Raw genomic sequence first — 15,283 nt, 5'->3', positions numbered from 1 at the left:
CGTGGAAAGGCTGGGCTCAGCGACCCTAGCTCCGCGGGACCCCTCGGCAGCCCTGGGGCCACCCGCTCCCTGGTCGTGGTCTTTGCCTGGGGGTTGGCGCAGCAGCGGGGGACCCTGCGTGGGCCCGGGGGGGCAGGAAAGGGGGGGGAAGGGTGGCGCTGGGGGCCCGGCCCCGCACGTGACCCTCTCCCCGAGCTCCGGCTCCCCGGGTCCGCGCGCTGCAGCGACACGCGCGCGCGCGCGCCCTCCCCGGCCGGGTCGGGCGTCTCGCGCCGCGCAGCCCCAGCCTCGCGCTCTCATTGGCTCCGCTTCTCCGGCGGCCGCATTGGCTCCGGGCTGGCGCGTGGCGGAAGGGAGTGTTGCCGAGGCGACGGGAGGGCGGGGCGTGGGTAACGGACTCTATGGGGAGGCCTCGCCAGCCCCAGCGAGCGCGGCGGCCCTCGGCAGCCAGGTACGGGGCGGGGGTGGTGGACTGCGCGGCGCCCGCGGCGGGAGGGGCTGATACCCCGGGCCTGGGCCTCCCCCAGGACTGATAGCAGCGGGAGCGTCTCTAACCGGGCGGCAGCCAGTCTGGTTCGTGCAGCGCCGAGCCCACGCCGAGCCCGGGCTCGGCTGGGTGCCCCCGGCCCGCACAGCTCGGAGAGACCCTAGCCCAGCGAGCCCGGGCTCGGCCCCTGCCCCGCACAACCCCGGGACCCCCAGCCCAGCGAGCCCGGGCTCGGCCCCTGCCCCGCACAACCCCGGGACCCCCAGCCCAGCGAGCCCGGGCTCGGCCCCTGCCCCGCACAACCCCGGGACCCCCCAGCCCAGCGAGCCCGGGCTCGGCCCCTGCCCCGCACAACCCCGGGACCCCCCAGCCCAGCGAGCCCGGGCTCGGCCCCTGCCCCGCACAACCCCGGGACCCCCCAGCCCAGCGAGCCCGGGCTCGGCCCCTGCCCCGCACAACCCCGGGACCCCCCAGCCCAGCGAGCCCGGGCTCGGCCCCTGCCCCGCACAACCCCGGGACCCCCCAGCCCAGCGAGCCCGGGCTCGGCCCCTGCCCCGCACAACCCCGGGACCCCCAGCCCAGCGAGCCCGGGCTCAGCTGGGTCCCCCCTGCGCTTGCCAGGCCCGCCAGGGACAGGAATTGGGTTTGAAAAGACCTCGTCCATTCAGCACCCAGGTATGGCCTGGGGTAGGGCTCGCTGTGTGCTTTGGGGTTCACCAGGCCTGGGGCATCTGCCCAGACCTCAACGCCCTGGATGTATTGAACAGTAAACACGTAAAAAACAAGGAGCGTTCCTTATGGCACCTTAGAGACTAACAGACTTATTTGGGCCTGAGCTTTCGTGGGCTGAAAACCCACTTCTTCAGATGCATGGAAAATACAGGAGCAGGTATAAATACATGAAAAGATCGGCGTTGCCTTACCAAGTGGGGGTCAGTGCTAACGAGACAATTCAATTAAAGGGGGCTATTCTCGCTGTCCCCCCCACCCCCAACTTGGTAAGGCAACGCCTATCTTTTCATGTATTTATACCTGCTCCTATATTTTCTATTCCATGCATCTGATGAAGTGGATTTTAGCCCATGAAAGCTAATGCCAAAACAAATATGTTCGTTTCTAAGGTGCCCCAAGGACTCCTCGTTGTTTTTGCTGATACAGCCTAACACGGATACCACTCTGAAACCTGTCAGAATACATGTAGGTACTATCACGGGCTTCTGCTGATATTGTGAGACTTGGCCCTCGGCTGATCTCTGGTGGAATCTACATGAGAACATTGAAATTTCCCGACTGGATCATACCGAAGATCCATCGAGTTCCCATATCCTGGCTTTGACAGTGGCCAGTGGTATATGCTTTGGGTGGAGGTGCCAGGTATCAACTGAAACCATTTTCCTGGGTTAAGCAAATTTCTGTAGGCCTGTTCTCCTATGGTCAGCGAAGGTTACTACAGGATTCAGAGTATTAGAGGAGAAGCAGAGAAGTCAGTAGTCGTGGAAGAATGCCTAAATGAGATCACAAAATCCTACAAGATGCAGGTCTTGTATTTAATGATTGTCTTATGGCTAACTAGTCAATGTTCATAGACAACTTTGAAGATTTACGCTGTATATGTGCTAAAAGTAATCTATTGTTTAAAAAATAAACACATTGCTGATATAGGAAACATTTTAATTCTTATCTAAAAGTTTGTTTGGTGCAACAGGTGATGCAGAAATGATGGAGACTTTAGAAGAGGAAAACTTTGGTGTGTCTATGTAAGTATAATCCAGATTACACATCAGCATTTGAATAACATTTTTACTAGTTAAAAATAGCTCCACTGTAGCCTCTTTTTGGAAAAAGAATAACAGCCCAACTTTAGAGGAATGGTTCAAAAAAATATGGGAGGTTGTGGTTATCAAAAAATTAACATGCCAATTATATGCCTGGCAAAATAGACAGAAGACAGATACATGCTTATATATTTGGTTACCTTTTATTCAAAATTCAAAGTGTATTCACCTGCAAAAAAACCTCAGCATACCTGTTCAGTTTTTTTAATATTCAAATTTGATGGACCAGCCTGGTGTGTACATAAAGATTTCATTCAGTTTAATAAAATCATTAGAAATGACAGAGCGGTTGTAAAGATTCTCACTTTGTAATCTTGTATCACCTTATTAAATAGAAAGATCTGATGACTAAATTCCTGTATAAAGTTTCTTGAAACAAAAGCTAACTGTTTAATGATTGTTTTGTTTCTGATATTTACATGGTAAGGATTTGTAAACTTGTTAAATCTTCCTAAATAAATTAAATAAAAATAGAAAAGGGGGAAAAAACCAAAATGATGTTAGATGATATTGATGAGAAGATAGAGACTCATGTAAGAACAATATGGACTTCAGAACAATACGATGTACTAGAGAGGGAAGAACAACAGGTGAGAGTTTAAGCAATATTGAACTCAAAATTGCTTGAACCTTCCCTTGATACCCAGAAAGCTAACCCCTCCTTGATCATGCTGTTCTCCCAGACATTCCCCTCACTGAAGGACCAAAATAAGCATTGTGGCCCAGATCCACAAAGGCATTTAGGTACCTAACTCCCCATGGATTTCAATGGAAGTTAGAAGCCTAATAACTTTGAGGATCCCTTTAATTGTAGGGATGTCTGTATCTTCAAAATTTCTCTTCCTGACCTTCCCACCATATGTCTCACTTTCTCTACTACCCAGTTTACCGTTGTTAGAAGTTGTATTTGAATGTGTTCCTTGAAAAGCGTGATGTATGTAGAGATGTATTCTTACACAGCACTTCGGGCCCTGGTATTATTAATTGTTGTGTGCTGTGGGTGGAATGAGTAGAAAATACAGCTATTATTTTTCTGGACAAAATATTAGAATTCCCCTACTCACTACCACACCAAATCTAAAACTAATGTTTAAACTGTTAGTTTAAATTCAACAATGTTAGAACAAGCTATAAAAAAAAGACAAAGATGTTTCTTCTTTCATCAGTGTAGCCATCACTCGCGTTAAAGAAAAGAATGGGAGTTAGGTCTGAACTGCTCCTGCTTTTGTGCATAAGTGAGAAACAATTACCCCATTGTCTTGAACCATAAATATGATGCTAATGCTTTAGCTACTCTTGTTGTGGCACTCTGCCCTCTGGTGTTGTTTCATGTATTCTGCCATTCATTTGTGTTATCTTTGTCTGGGCTGCAAAGGCATAATAATGGCCACTTTTGATCAGTAAATGAGGATGGTAGTATTCTAAATTTTCCTAAAAGAAGATGAATCCCAATGCCCAAATAGTGGAATTACTGGTGGATAAAGTTACTGAACTGTTGCTAAGAGCAATATCATTTTAAAGGCTTTTTTGTAAATAGACAGTCTAAAGCAGAGGTGGGCAAACTACAGCCCACGGGCCAACTCCGGCCCACGGGACTGTCCTGCCCAGCCCTTGAGCTCCTGGCCGGGGAGGCTAGCCCCCGGTCCTTCCCCTGCTGTCCCCCCTGTCCCGCAGCTATGCTGCCGTGCGGGCAGCAGGGCTGCAAGCTCCTGCTGCTCTGAGCAGTATGGTAAGAGGGGATGGGGGGTGTTGGATAAGGGGCAGAGGGTCCCGGGGGGCAGTCAGGGAGCAGGGTGGTTGGATGGGATGGAGGTTTGCGGGGTGGCAGTCAGGGAGCATTGGGGGTTGGATAGGGGGTGGGGTCCCGGGGGGGGCGGTTTGGAGCAGGGGATCCTGGGAGAGGGCGGTCAGGGGACAAGGAGCGGGGGGCTTGGATGGGTTGGAGGTTCTGAGGGGAACAGTCAGGGAGTGGGAAGTGGGAGGGGGCAAATAGGGGGCAGAGGCTAAGCTGTTTGGGGAGGCATAGCCTTCCCTATCCAGCCCTCCATACAGTTTCACACCCCAGTGTGGCCCTGGGGCCAAAAAGTTTGCCCACCCCTGGTCTAAAGCAATATCCTTCTTCACATGAGACACACAGAGGGGAATTTGTATATTAATTAAGTGGGGCCTTCATTGAATGGGTGAAGATAAATATGTTGAAGAAAAATGTGCAGCAAGGCTTGCATTCCTGATATTGGAGAAAAGCCTGTTGGGCACTTAATACCCTAGAGAATTTATTTAAGAAAAGTTCATCCCTAAAATGCCAAGGTCAGGGAGACTTCGGTATCTATGAACAAATTGTACAATATAACATTGCCAGAGGGACCCAGATTTTGAAGTGCTGCTAATGTGCTTCTCCATTTAAAGGAGTCCATTTGAAAGAGAGCATATGTTTTTGTTATAAAACAGAAGCACCATGTTTTTTAGATTAAGGGATTACAAAATTTAGTTCTAAACCCCCAGTGTGGTACACTGCATTAGAGAAATATTTAACAATTCCTATAAATTACATCATTTACCTTTGCTACACTATATACTCAGCAGGGCCGGTGCAACCACTAGGTGAACTAGGCGCTCGCCTAGGGTGCCAAGTGGTTGGGGGCGGTCAAACGTGCGCTCCGGGGAGGCGGAGGTGAGCTGGGGCAGAGGGGCGCAGGGAGGGCCACCTGCAGCAAGTAACGGGGGTGGGGAGGGTCACACAGGGGAACCACTCCCCGCCCCAGCTCATCTCTGCTCCGCCGCCGCCTCCTCTGAGCGAGCTGCCCTGCTCTGCTTCTTTCCCTCCCAGGCTTGCAGCGCTAAATAGCTGATTGGCGCCGCAAGCCTGGGAGGCGGGGGTGGCATGCTTGGGGAGGAGGCGGAGCAGAGGTGAGCTGGGCCGAGGGGAGCTGCTGCACGGCTCCCCGGGCCGAGGGGAGCTGCTGCACGGCTCCCCGGGCCGAGGGGAGCTGCTGCACGGCTCCCCGGGCCGAGGGGAGCTGCTGCATGGCTCCCCGGGCCGAGGGGGGGCGCTTCAGGGCGGCGGGGGGGTGCAAGGTGGAAGTTTCGCCTAGGGCGCAAAACATCCTTGCAGTGCCCTGATACTCAGTCTGGTAATATATGACTGGGTACTCCAAATGGTCCTCTACAGATGGGTCTTGAACAGTTCCAGTAGAGTTACAACCACCTTTTATGGCTAGATGAGAGGTGGGTACTGAAACTTCGTTGTGACATCGGGTCACGGTATGGAAAAGGTGGAGAACCGTCGCTCTGAACAAACCTTTTAAACATCTTCTGCACCAAGAGGTTAATTACACTATCAAAGATACCCAATAAAACAGTTCTTTCCAATAAGTAACTACCCCCTTTAGTATACAGTGGAGACCGAGTGAGATTAATGTCTGTTACAGGAATAAACTTTTTATTATTAAGTAAAGTTTTCTGTGTGATGACCTTTTTTTTTTATAATGTGAAGTTGGAAGATAATTCCCTTCTCTGATGTGCAGGCTGGGTTATTGTGCTAATTTGTCTTTCGGCTTTCATTAAAAAATTAATCTTTCCTTTCTTTGTTATCAGCTCCTCTCCTTCAGATGCAGAATTTGATGCGGTTGTTGGGTATTTAGAAGATATTATAATGGGTAAGCTCCTGAATTTAGATGTGCCTAAAAATGAGCAGTAAAAATATTGATAGGCAAAATAAGGATTGAACGTCACTGACAGAAGTGTGTGGAGAAACCAGTGCCTCTGCCTTCTCCGTGTGTCCTATGAGTTGGAATTTTTAATTCCTTGCTTTCATTAGTACAAAACTTGCATTACAGTATAAAATCTCCAGCAAACCCTTTTGGTTTCTGTTCTCCCAACAGTGTATTCATGGGTTCGAAACATGTGTCTTTTCCCCTGTGCACTACTGGGAGACTAGAAACCCTCTCTTCATTGATAAAGTTGTGGTAAATAAAGATCCTGATAAATTCTCTCGTGAAAACCAAGGTTTTCCATCCTCTCTGCTGTCTGTCCCTCCATGTCATATGACATCCCACTTATCCTCTGGGTAAACGAATTGGTTTTCCTTTTTGTTGCAAGTAACTTACACACATACACCTAAGGTGACAGGATCTATTGGAAGAAAGAATGCCACAAGCAGTCAACCATTTTTCCCTGTGGGCTTGGGAGGATAAAAGATTCCAAATCGTCAAGTGAGAAATTTGAAGTAAGAGGTCAGGGTTGAATAAAGAGGATTTACAAGATGCCAAGAGAAAGAGAACTCATTGTGTTAACTTGAAGAGGTTGATGACTGGTTAACATCTTCCTCCTTATTCACACACCTTTCTAAGGGATCATAAAGTTTTTTATTCTTTTCACTCTCAGCTGCTCACCTTGTGATATGTATAGCTGAATCTGGAGAAATGGTCACAAGTTCACCAGTTTTGAGTGGGTTAATTAATAAAAGATTAGATTTGTGCAGATTTATTTTAACACTGTCAGTGTGTAATTTATATTTGTACCTGTTATGATACGTTAAGTTCCACTTCCTGCCCTTTTGCCTTCCTCCAATTTCACTCATTGATGACTCAAAAATTGTCCTTTAAGGGTTATAGCTTTCTGCACTCATTTTCAGAGATAAGAAAAATCCATTGTCTTTTAACTAATGGAGGGAAGAAAAATATACTTCTAAAAAAAAAAAAAAAGTTCACTGATAACTCACATACCTGAACAAAAAACCCGATTGTTTGAAAACTAACAGCCTCTTTATTAAAAGTTAATTTTAAAGAACTGCCTTAATATTGAGAACATGTGAAAATCTTTACTTGAAAATAGAAAAGTAGATTGTTTGAGTATGTGCCCTAGCAGTTTTGCTGCCTTTTGCAAATTCTGTCCTTTTCCATCATTAAATGTACAGCACTCGCAACATAGATCAACATGCTGCTATCCTGGTAATCCCAGCTGACTTGGCTGAAGCAGAATTTGAATCTGTAGCACTCTTTGCTTCACCACCACCTACTCTGCTAGCAGCCTCCATATATTCTCATAGATTGGTCAGAAATTAAAGCTAGCCCAACGAACAGCTTTGCTGTTATTGTGACCAAGTGTGTGTGTGCGGGGTTCCATGCTCCAGCAGTAGGAGCTATTAGAACAGGCCATTAGTGAATGTGATTACTGTCTTACAATGAGTGGATAAATTGAATGTAACTGTATGCAATTTACTTATTGTGGCTCAGATGACGATTTCCAGTTAATACAAAGAAGCTTTATGGATAAACACTACCAGGAATTTGAAGATACAGAAGAAAACAAGCTCATCTACACTTCTATTTTTAATGAATATGTAAGATTTTTTTTTGGTGGTTTTTCTCATAGAGTGCTTAGCTTTTCTTTTAAGGTCATTGTTAGGTTCTTTTCTCCCCTCTGTTTTTAAAATACAAGTTTGATCAGAATCAAATACATGTAAAATATTATCTATGGTGTCTTTGAAGTATAGCAATAGCCTGCAAGCAACCAAAAATATTCTGGAGTTCCAAAATACTTTTTTCTGTTTCGCCAAGGAATCTTCTACAAGTGTTTGAGAACAGTTTAAGCCTTTTGGATGGAAGGTTGGTTTAGGCAGCCACTGTGTGGGATATAGTTGTATTTAGATTAGTACAATAGGAACATAGGAATTGTCGTAATGGATTCAACATCTAGTCCTGTCTCATGTCTCTGGCAGTGCCAAGCCATAGATGCTTCAGAGGAAGGTGCAAGAAGCCCACCAGTAGGCAGATTTGGGAATATCTGTCCCCCATGAAGGTCTCCTCCTAATCTCTATTAGTGACTCTGAAGCATGACACTTTATATCCCCCTCATTTGGGGTCTGGTTGTAGTTTGACTGATACGTTAGCTAGCAATTAAGGGAAAAATTATTTGATACATTCTGCATTCTTCCCTAGTGAATTGGTAGAAGTTCCATTGCATAGAGGTCAGTAAAGGAAGTGGGACAAAACACTATGAAAATTAAGACTTGTGTAGTATTTGTTTCTGCTACTATACAGTATAATCCGAACCAATCATCATTAAAGGGATGCTGTCAAGTTGAAAATCACTTCAGTCTATAATTTTTTGTACCCACTATTGTAAATAACACACAAGATTACTATAACTGAGCTTAAAGGAAAATAATAGCTTCTGGGTTTTTTTTTTCTGTTTGTTTGCTTAATGTATTTGACAGCACCATGTAAAATCAGTTTCACGATTTCCTCTGTATAGTTAGTTTTCTTTGTTGTATGGTTTCTGTACAAACTGGAGAAACAAAATATCTTTAAAAGGGTCAGAAAAAAGTGGTTGAAGGCCACAAATGGGATTTGTGATGCATTTTACCTAATGAAGACAAGCCTATGGAGAATAATATGTAGGAATGTGAGAACACCACACTCCTTTATCAAGTCAGCATGTGGAATTTATGATGATGTCCTCTCTTTTAGATCTGCTTAGTAGAGAAATACATAGAAGAAAAACTACTTGACAGGATTCCTGGTTTTAGTATGGCTGCTTTCACCATGTCATTACAGTAAGTCTTTGGTTTGGGGTATTTTTCTTGTGCTTTTCTCTGTATTAACCATTTTGTACCTGGGACCAAACTAGGATTTGATTTTTTTTATTATTTTTTTCCCCTTTGTGGAAGGGATTCTTGTTTAAAAAAGGAAATGTGAGTTTGTCTATACAATTCTGCTAATTCACCTCCATCCTCACCTCCACCATCCCCTGCTATTCTAGGCCTCTGACTTGAAATGTTGTGCCAAAATGTATGGAAGGTTTGTGATATGCAGAAATGGGGACCAGAACGAGACCATTAAACTTGATTTCTCTTATTCCCCAATTCAGGACTCGAAGCCAGTTCCCTGGGGGTTAAAAGGCCACTTGCATTAAGCCCACTAGGTTTTCTGTACTTAGGCTTTCAGAAACAGCCTCAGTAAATGGCTTTACCCCAATCCCTATTTTATAAAAGAATGCAAAGAGTAATTCAGTTTTGGTGAAAAGTTTCTGTTGACATTGTTGGAGGGTTACTCTCAATTTAAAGTAATTGCTGCTGTTCAGCTTTAGCTTAATTATGTGGAGAATGAAGTTGTTAAAGGAACATATTTTCTTCTGCTGAATAAGAAAATCAAATGCTATTAGAAATGGACTCCTAAAAAGGACTAAAACTGCTTCAAATATTTGAATAAAGCATCAAGAAATTTGCATGAAAGTACAGTAGTATGGTTAGACCATCCATCAAAGTAAGGAACAGGGCTTTTCAATAATATTAGGAGAATCTTAATTGCTTAGAATAAGTCCTATGAAAGTGGATGTGTACTGACAATCTACTTAAAGTTCAGTTAAAGTGAATAACTCCTTTGTTACTTGCAATGCCTGAAATAATTAAAAGGACTAAAACTCTAAGATTTTTCACTTGTTTTTTTTTTTTTTAGCATTTCTCTTATTTCAGGCAATGAAAATGTGGACGAATCAAGTTTTACTCCTTTTAAATTACCAATCTTTCACTGTCTGGTTTCTTTCGACTGGTGCAATACTCAGGTCTCTCTGGATTTAGGGGATAAACTTAACTGTATGAAAACCTTAGGTAGATAAAACGTTGCGATGTTTGTATTGCAGACACTACAGGGGATTGGTTTTGTTTAATAAAGCTGTTTTACATTAGAATTTTAAATACCTTCCTATTGGTCTTGTTTAAATCTTGATTTTGCACTACTTACATTGTGTACTAAATTTGACCTCCAAGTGCCTTTAAAATCTGATGTCATGTCTCACAACTATGTTAAACCTACAAATCTCCCACTTTACAGACAGCACAAAGACGAGATGGCAGGTGATATATTTGACATGCTTCTCACATTTACTGATTTTCTGGCATTCAAAGAAATGTTCTTGGATTACAGAGCTGTAAGTATTTTGGGTTGTTCTATTTTAACTAGCACAGTGGTAACTGCTTTTGTATGGCTCCTGCATTACAGCATTAAAGGCAGTGTTAGCTCGTCGGGTGACCACATGCGTTCAAGAGATAAAGGATCAAAAGGCAAATGGCCCTCATGGTGTAGCTGTTTAATAGGCTTGAAAAGCCGATCTGATAACTCTTGCAGAAAACCTGCATGAAGCGGCTATCTGGTGAAATTCCTCTGATGTACATTTCTGCATTGTTGAATACAGAATCTTTCTAGTACCCTTTCATTGTTTGGGGTTTTTAAAGTCCCATCCATTGGCTCTTGCAGTGGTTGTACTGCAGTTTCCCTTTTTCTCCGTGCTGGTTGCGTCTGGGGGTTTTCTACCCACCTTCCCACCCCCAAAGTGGTAAGTAGGAGAGAGAAGGCATCCTGACTGGGTTTCTTTCCTAGGCCAGACCAGCAGAGAGCACACTGATTTTAGCTGTGCCAAGTCTACCCACAGCTGGGAAAACATCAGCCAAGGTACTTACACAGCAGCAGCCCCCATATTCCCTTGTTAGTTTCTGGATTCATCCACAAATAAGAGTGGGAGAAAAGGGAGGCTCAGCTGTAGATTTTACAGATCCCAGAAGCCAGTTATGTGCACTTGTGGAATTATGCCGCAAGGTGCGGTACTATATTTGGTATGGTAAGCAGAATGCTAATAATACCAATTATAATGTGCCTACTTAATCTGTTAAGATTGAAAGCCTGCTTGTTTTGAAACTTTACTGAGCTGAGGGTTGTTTTTCCCCCCACTTTTTAGGAAAAAGAAGGTCGAGGTCTGGATTTAAGCAGCGGGTTTGTGGTAACATCTTTAAGCAAGTCCTCAATGTCGTCTTCTCAGAACAGTTTACGACACTAGTTCACAGCTGCAGATGAGGGCTGCTTCTTTCATTTGGACATTCCAAACACTACAGGCAGTGAAGGATTACAGTGGTAATGGAAGCTGATTGCCTCACTACATTTCACTAGGCCTGATCCTCTAAACTGCTCTTGTGAATTACTGTTAGTATTGAAACCTGTTAGTATTGAGTGATCATAAAAGAAAATAACTCCAGCCATTCCAGAATAATGGATTTCAATACACCGATAATATATACACATCGACCAATTTGGATTCTGTACCAAGGAGTTCAGTAAATGGGACTATATATGTGTTTCCTATTGGTTAAAATTACAACCCAGATATGTCACTCTCCAGAAATGTAAACTTAAAGAGAAAACCCACAAGACTGTAATAACATGGATGATCATTTAACTTTCTTTTGGGTAGGATGGTTACAGCTCCACCACCTCTGATTTCCCACGCTCACAATACCTTTCATTTTTTGAAAAATAACTTTTCAGTATGCTTGGAAGGTCGTCTATAGGGAAGAATAAGTTGTGACATATGCAGAATATATTTTGCACACATTTTAGCTTGAATTTCTCGGTTCTGTGGTAATTGTTGGGGGAGCAAGGAGAGGATCAACCAATGGGCAGATACCCAGTCTCACTCTGATGAACTTGCAGAGCTCTGATGTTCAGCTTGGCATGTAGGCGCCAACTAAATTAGAGAACTAACCAGGTTAAATATGTCTGTAAAACATAAGCTTTGCCTACATTAGGAACTTTCTTACCTTGTTTTTCCACAGCGGTGCAGCATGGGTGCTACCAAGGTACAAGGTGTCTTGTAGATCAAGCACAGGAATTTTTACTACCACATCATATAACTCCCCAGATGACATGCTGGTTAAAGTGCTTGTGCCCAGTCATACTGGAGCTTTCACCACTGGTAGCAGCTGAGTAGCTGCTCTGACAACTGAAAAACACATTAGAAATTTGCTAGTAGAGATGTACTCGTTAACTGTCTACAATAGACTTCTTTACGAAACCTCCCACTGTTGCACCACTGTGGATGCTGCCACGCTAGCCAGTAGTGTCAAAGGGAGCGCTAATGTAGACAGAGCTCAGGTCCTGATGTTCTTAGCACCATGTCATCTATCTTCTGTGAGCAGTAGGAGAAATCCCATCGTTGGTACCAGTGCAGCCATACCACTAGGAGGCTTCTAAGAAGAGCCTAGTAGACAGACCAAAGCTATGGCAGATCAATGTTGTTATAATGTGCTGGTGTTTCGGCTGTGCCGATGGAAAACTTGTTAATCTCTTTATGTGTTAAATCCTGGCTGTATTACAGTGAATGGGAGTTTTGCCATTAATTACAAAAGGGCTGGGATTTCACCCTGAAGTTAAAACACAGTTTTCTGACATGGTTACAAAAAAATGCCTATCCACACAGGCAAGCATAAACCATGTTTATATGATAATGTGGTCTGGCCACAAACCTTTTCAAACTCCTCTACTTTTGTAGAGTAGACACTTTCAGTACTATGGAACCACTGTAGTGTCTTAGCCTGTTCAAACTCTAAAAATACAGTAGTAAATAACTTCATTGAGCTTAAATTTCCAGTGTGGTGTTATAAGACTGCAGTTCAGCTGTTGGAGGTTGTCCTAGTATTTCTGTTAAAAACCTCCCACACATTCACTTTTTAAAAGCCTTCCCCTTCAGGGTTTTGTAACTCTTCCAATAAACTATTTACTGATCTCAGATTTGATTTGGAAAATCCGCACCCTGAAGCAATCTTAAAATCACAAAAGGAATCCTTTGTTGTTTTCACAGTAGTTTTTACGTAGAAATCTCTGTGATTGTGCCGTAGAGAAGGAACTGCATTAGCCCAAATGCTTCTTTTGAATGCTTTTTTGATTAAAAGTAATTGTATTCGCTTTCTACTTTATTGAACATCAAACAAGCTAAACTTAATTCTCTTTGCAATGAAAGGCTAAATTGAATCACTTTTTAATACTATGCTAGTGTAATGTGTGGACATTTGTTAAAGATATTAGTTGCAGTATAATAGTTTTAAAGATAAATTCCTAATCCTGCAGACAGAGCCCTGTGGTGAAGCTCAATATAATGAAGTCAGTGGGACTGCGTGTAGGCTTGGTGTTTGCCCACGTAGATCCAATTGCAGGATCAAAGTAAAGATGTGAGGGCAGAGCATCATCTGGTGTAAATTGTCATAGCTCCATTGATAACAATGACAGCTTACACCAGCCTACGCTCTGTCTTCAAAAGATGTCTGCGTTTCCCATTTTGTTACAAGGTGTTGCCTTGTACCATCTCTGCCATAAAGATCAGTGTTTTCCCAGCGGTACATAATCCACCACTGAAGACCACACAGGTACTTTGGGAAGAGATGAGAGAGGTTCTTTTAGGTTAAATGTTTGGTCCAGGCTGAATGCAGTTCTCCCAGCTATCCTAAAAATCTATTGGACCAACTGCTGGGAAAGCTTGTTCAGTCTCTAAAGAAAATACTTATCGTCTAAAGACAGTGCTTGTAGAAGATTTGAATCGGACTATTCTTTTCATTTCAGTGTATGGGCTAGAATTCTTTTGTCACTATCCTCTTTTTACACATGTATTATATTGAAATTGTTTTTGTACTGGGAGTAGATTTTGTCAAATTTTAAAAGAATCATACTGAAACATTTTTAACAATTCATTGTTCAGTGTTGAATTGAAATAATTGATTAAAGTTACAAATGTGAATGCTCTTGAAGTTGAACTTGGGATGAGGGGGAAAGTATTTATTCCTTTATTGTTACCACTGCTCAGATTATTCGTCATTTGCAATGATGGAAATGAGCATCTCAAAACAATTCTCCAAATATAGTGATTTTATAGCTCGGTAACTTGTAATGTCAGAGTCTATAAGTTACAGCTTAAGGTAGTTATCTGGATATGGAATTTTATAGTGTTCACTGTATGCCAGAGTAGCTAAATTCATTGTCTGTAACGCAACTTGTGTGGGCTTCCTTTCCCTCCTCCTTTCTGGTATATCTGTATTGTGAACTTTACACTCGAATCTCACCCAATCCATTTTTTAGCTAGCCTTTATAATTAGTGCATTGGGTAAAAGGGCAATAGAAAACTAACTAGTGTTTATATCTGCAGTTTTGCTGGTTTAGTTGTATGCAGAGAACTATGGTTGTAGTCATGAGCGTTGATTAGTCTATATGTATTACTTGTGTGCGTATTAGTCTATACGTATTACTTCTGTTGATTTAAACAGTCTTCATGTGGTACTTATATATAAATGCTGAGCTAAACCTATGTTAAAGTTTAGCATGTTTGTGATCCAAGCCTTTTTTATAGTTTTAGCTGTTAAATTCCCAATCCTGTTGTCACATTTTTTAAGGAGAAAACCCCACAGACTTCAGTGGGGGCACCACTGGGATCTAATACTTCTTATTTTTACTCCCTGTTCCCATGAGTACAATTTCTGCCCAGTGTGTTTGCCTGTTTCTGCCCTGCATGTTTCCTACACTCTAGCATCTTCATTATTGTCCATCTCTACAACATGCATGTAACTAGACTTTCTGATTTTATCTCGCATGCAGAGCTTTTTAAAAACAAATTAAATTTTTACATACAAATGCAATATTTCTATGCAAGCCTGATTTACTTTTCAGAGTTTAGAATTTCTTTCCTCAAACAAATGCATAGTTATTTGTCTCTAAAGAGTTTTTATCTTTTTTGAGGGGTTATTTGGTATTTTTATCCTGAAACTTGGAATTAGTTTAGAGCCGGAGTCAACTGCATAAAGAAGAACGACAAGAGCTTGGTCTAAACAAGTAGGAAAAGAACGTTTAGCTATTTTCCCTGTAAGTGAGAAAGTAGCCCAAACTATATTTAGGCTTTGAACAAGCGAAGTATATCAAAGGAAAGCCAGGATGATGTTTCTATCTGATTGGGTACCAATGCCATTTTCTGGATTTTCTTCTCCCCACCTCCACAAGTCCCTTAAAGATCATAAATTGGACTTGACTGGCCACATCCCCTGCTGGTGTGAATTTTAGCATCAGATCACCCACAATGTTATCTTTTTGGAGATCTCCTGCAGCTGGCGGGGGGACTTAATGATTTGACTCTTCTCCCCCGTTCCGTGGGA

At 43.1% G+C, this 15,283-nt stretch overlaps 1 protein-coding gene across 2 annotated transcripts; it reads left to right on the top strand.

The window, feature by feature from the left end:
- The first annotated feature begins 343 nt into the window (after positions 1 to 343).
- Positions 344 to 14,773, top strand: ARL2BP (ARF like GTPase 2 binding protein). 2 transcript variants are annotated; one of them, XM_073307428.1, is made up of 8 exons: positions 344 to 451; positions 2,193 to 2,244; positions 5,917 to 5,978; positions 7,557 to 7,663; positions 8,793 to 8,878; positions 10,155 to 10,251; positions 10,701 to 10,772; positions 11,056 to 14,773. In XM_073307428.1, exons 2-8 carry the CDS (start codon positions 2,204 to 2,206, stop codon positions 11,152 to 11,154), a joined length of 564 nt encoding a protein of 187 aa, XP_073163529.1. In that variant the 5' UTR covers positions 344 to 451; positions 2,193 to 2,203; the 3' UTR covers positions 11,155 to 14,773. The 2 variants fall into 2 exon arrangements, with proteins under 2 accessions (XP_073163529.1, XP_073163530.1); XM_073307429.1 differs by lacking the exon at positions 10,701 to 10,772.
- The last annotated feature ends 510 nt before the right edge of the window (positions 14,774 to 15,283 follow it).

This window comes from Lepidochelys kempii, chromosome 12, assembly GCF_965140265.1.
Source record: "Lepidochelys kempii isolate rLepKem1 chromosome 12, rLepKem1.hap2, whole genome shotgun sequence".
NCBI classification, from domain to species: domain Eukaryota; kingdom Metazoa; phylum Chordata; order Testudines; family Cheloniidae; genus Lepidochelys; species Lepidochelys kempii.
This window is presented reverse-complemented; position numbering and strand designations above follow the sequence as displayed.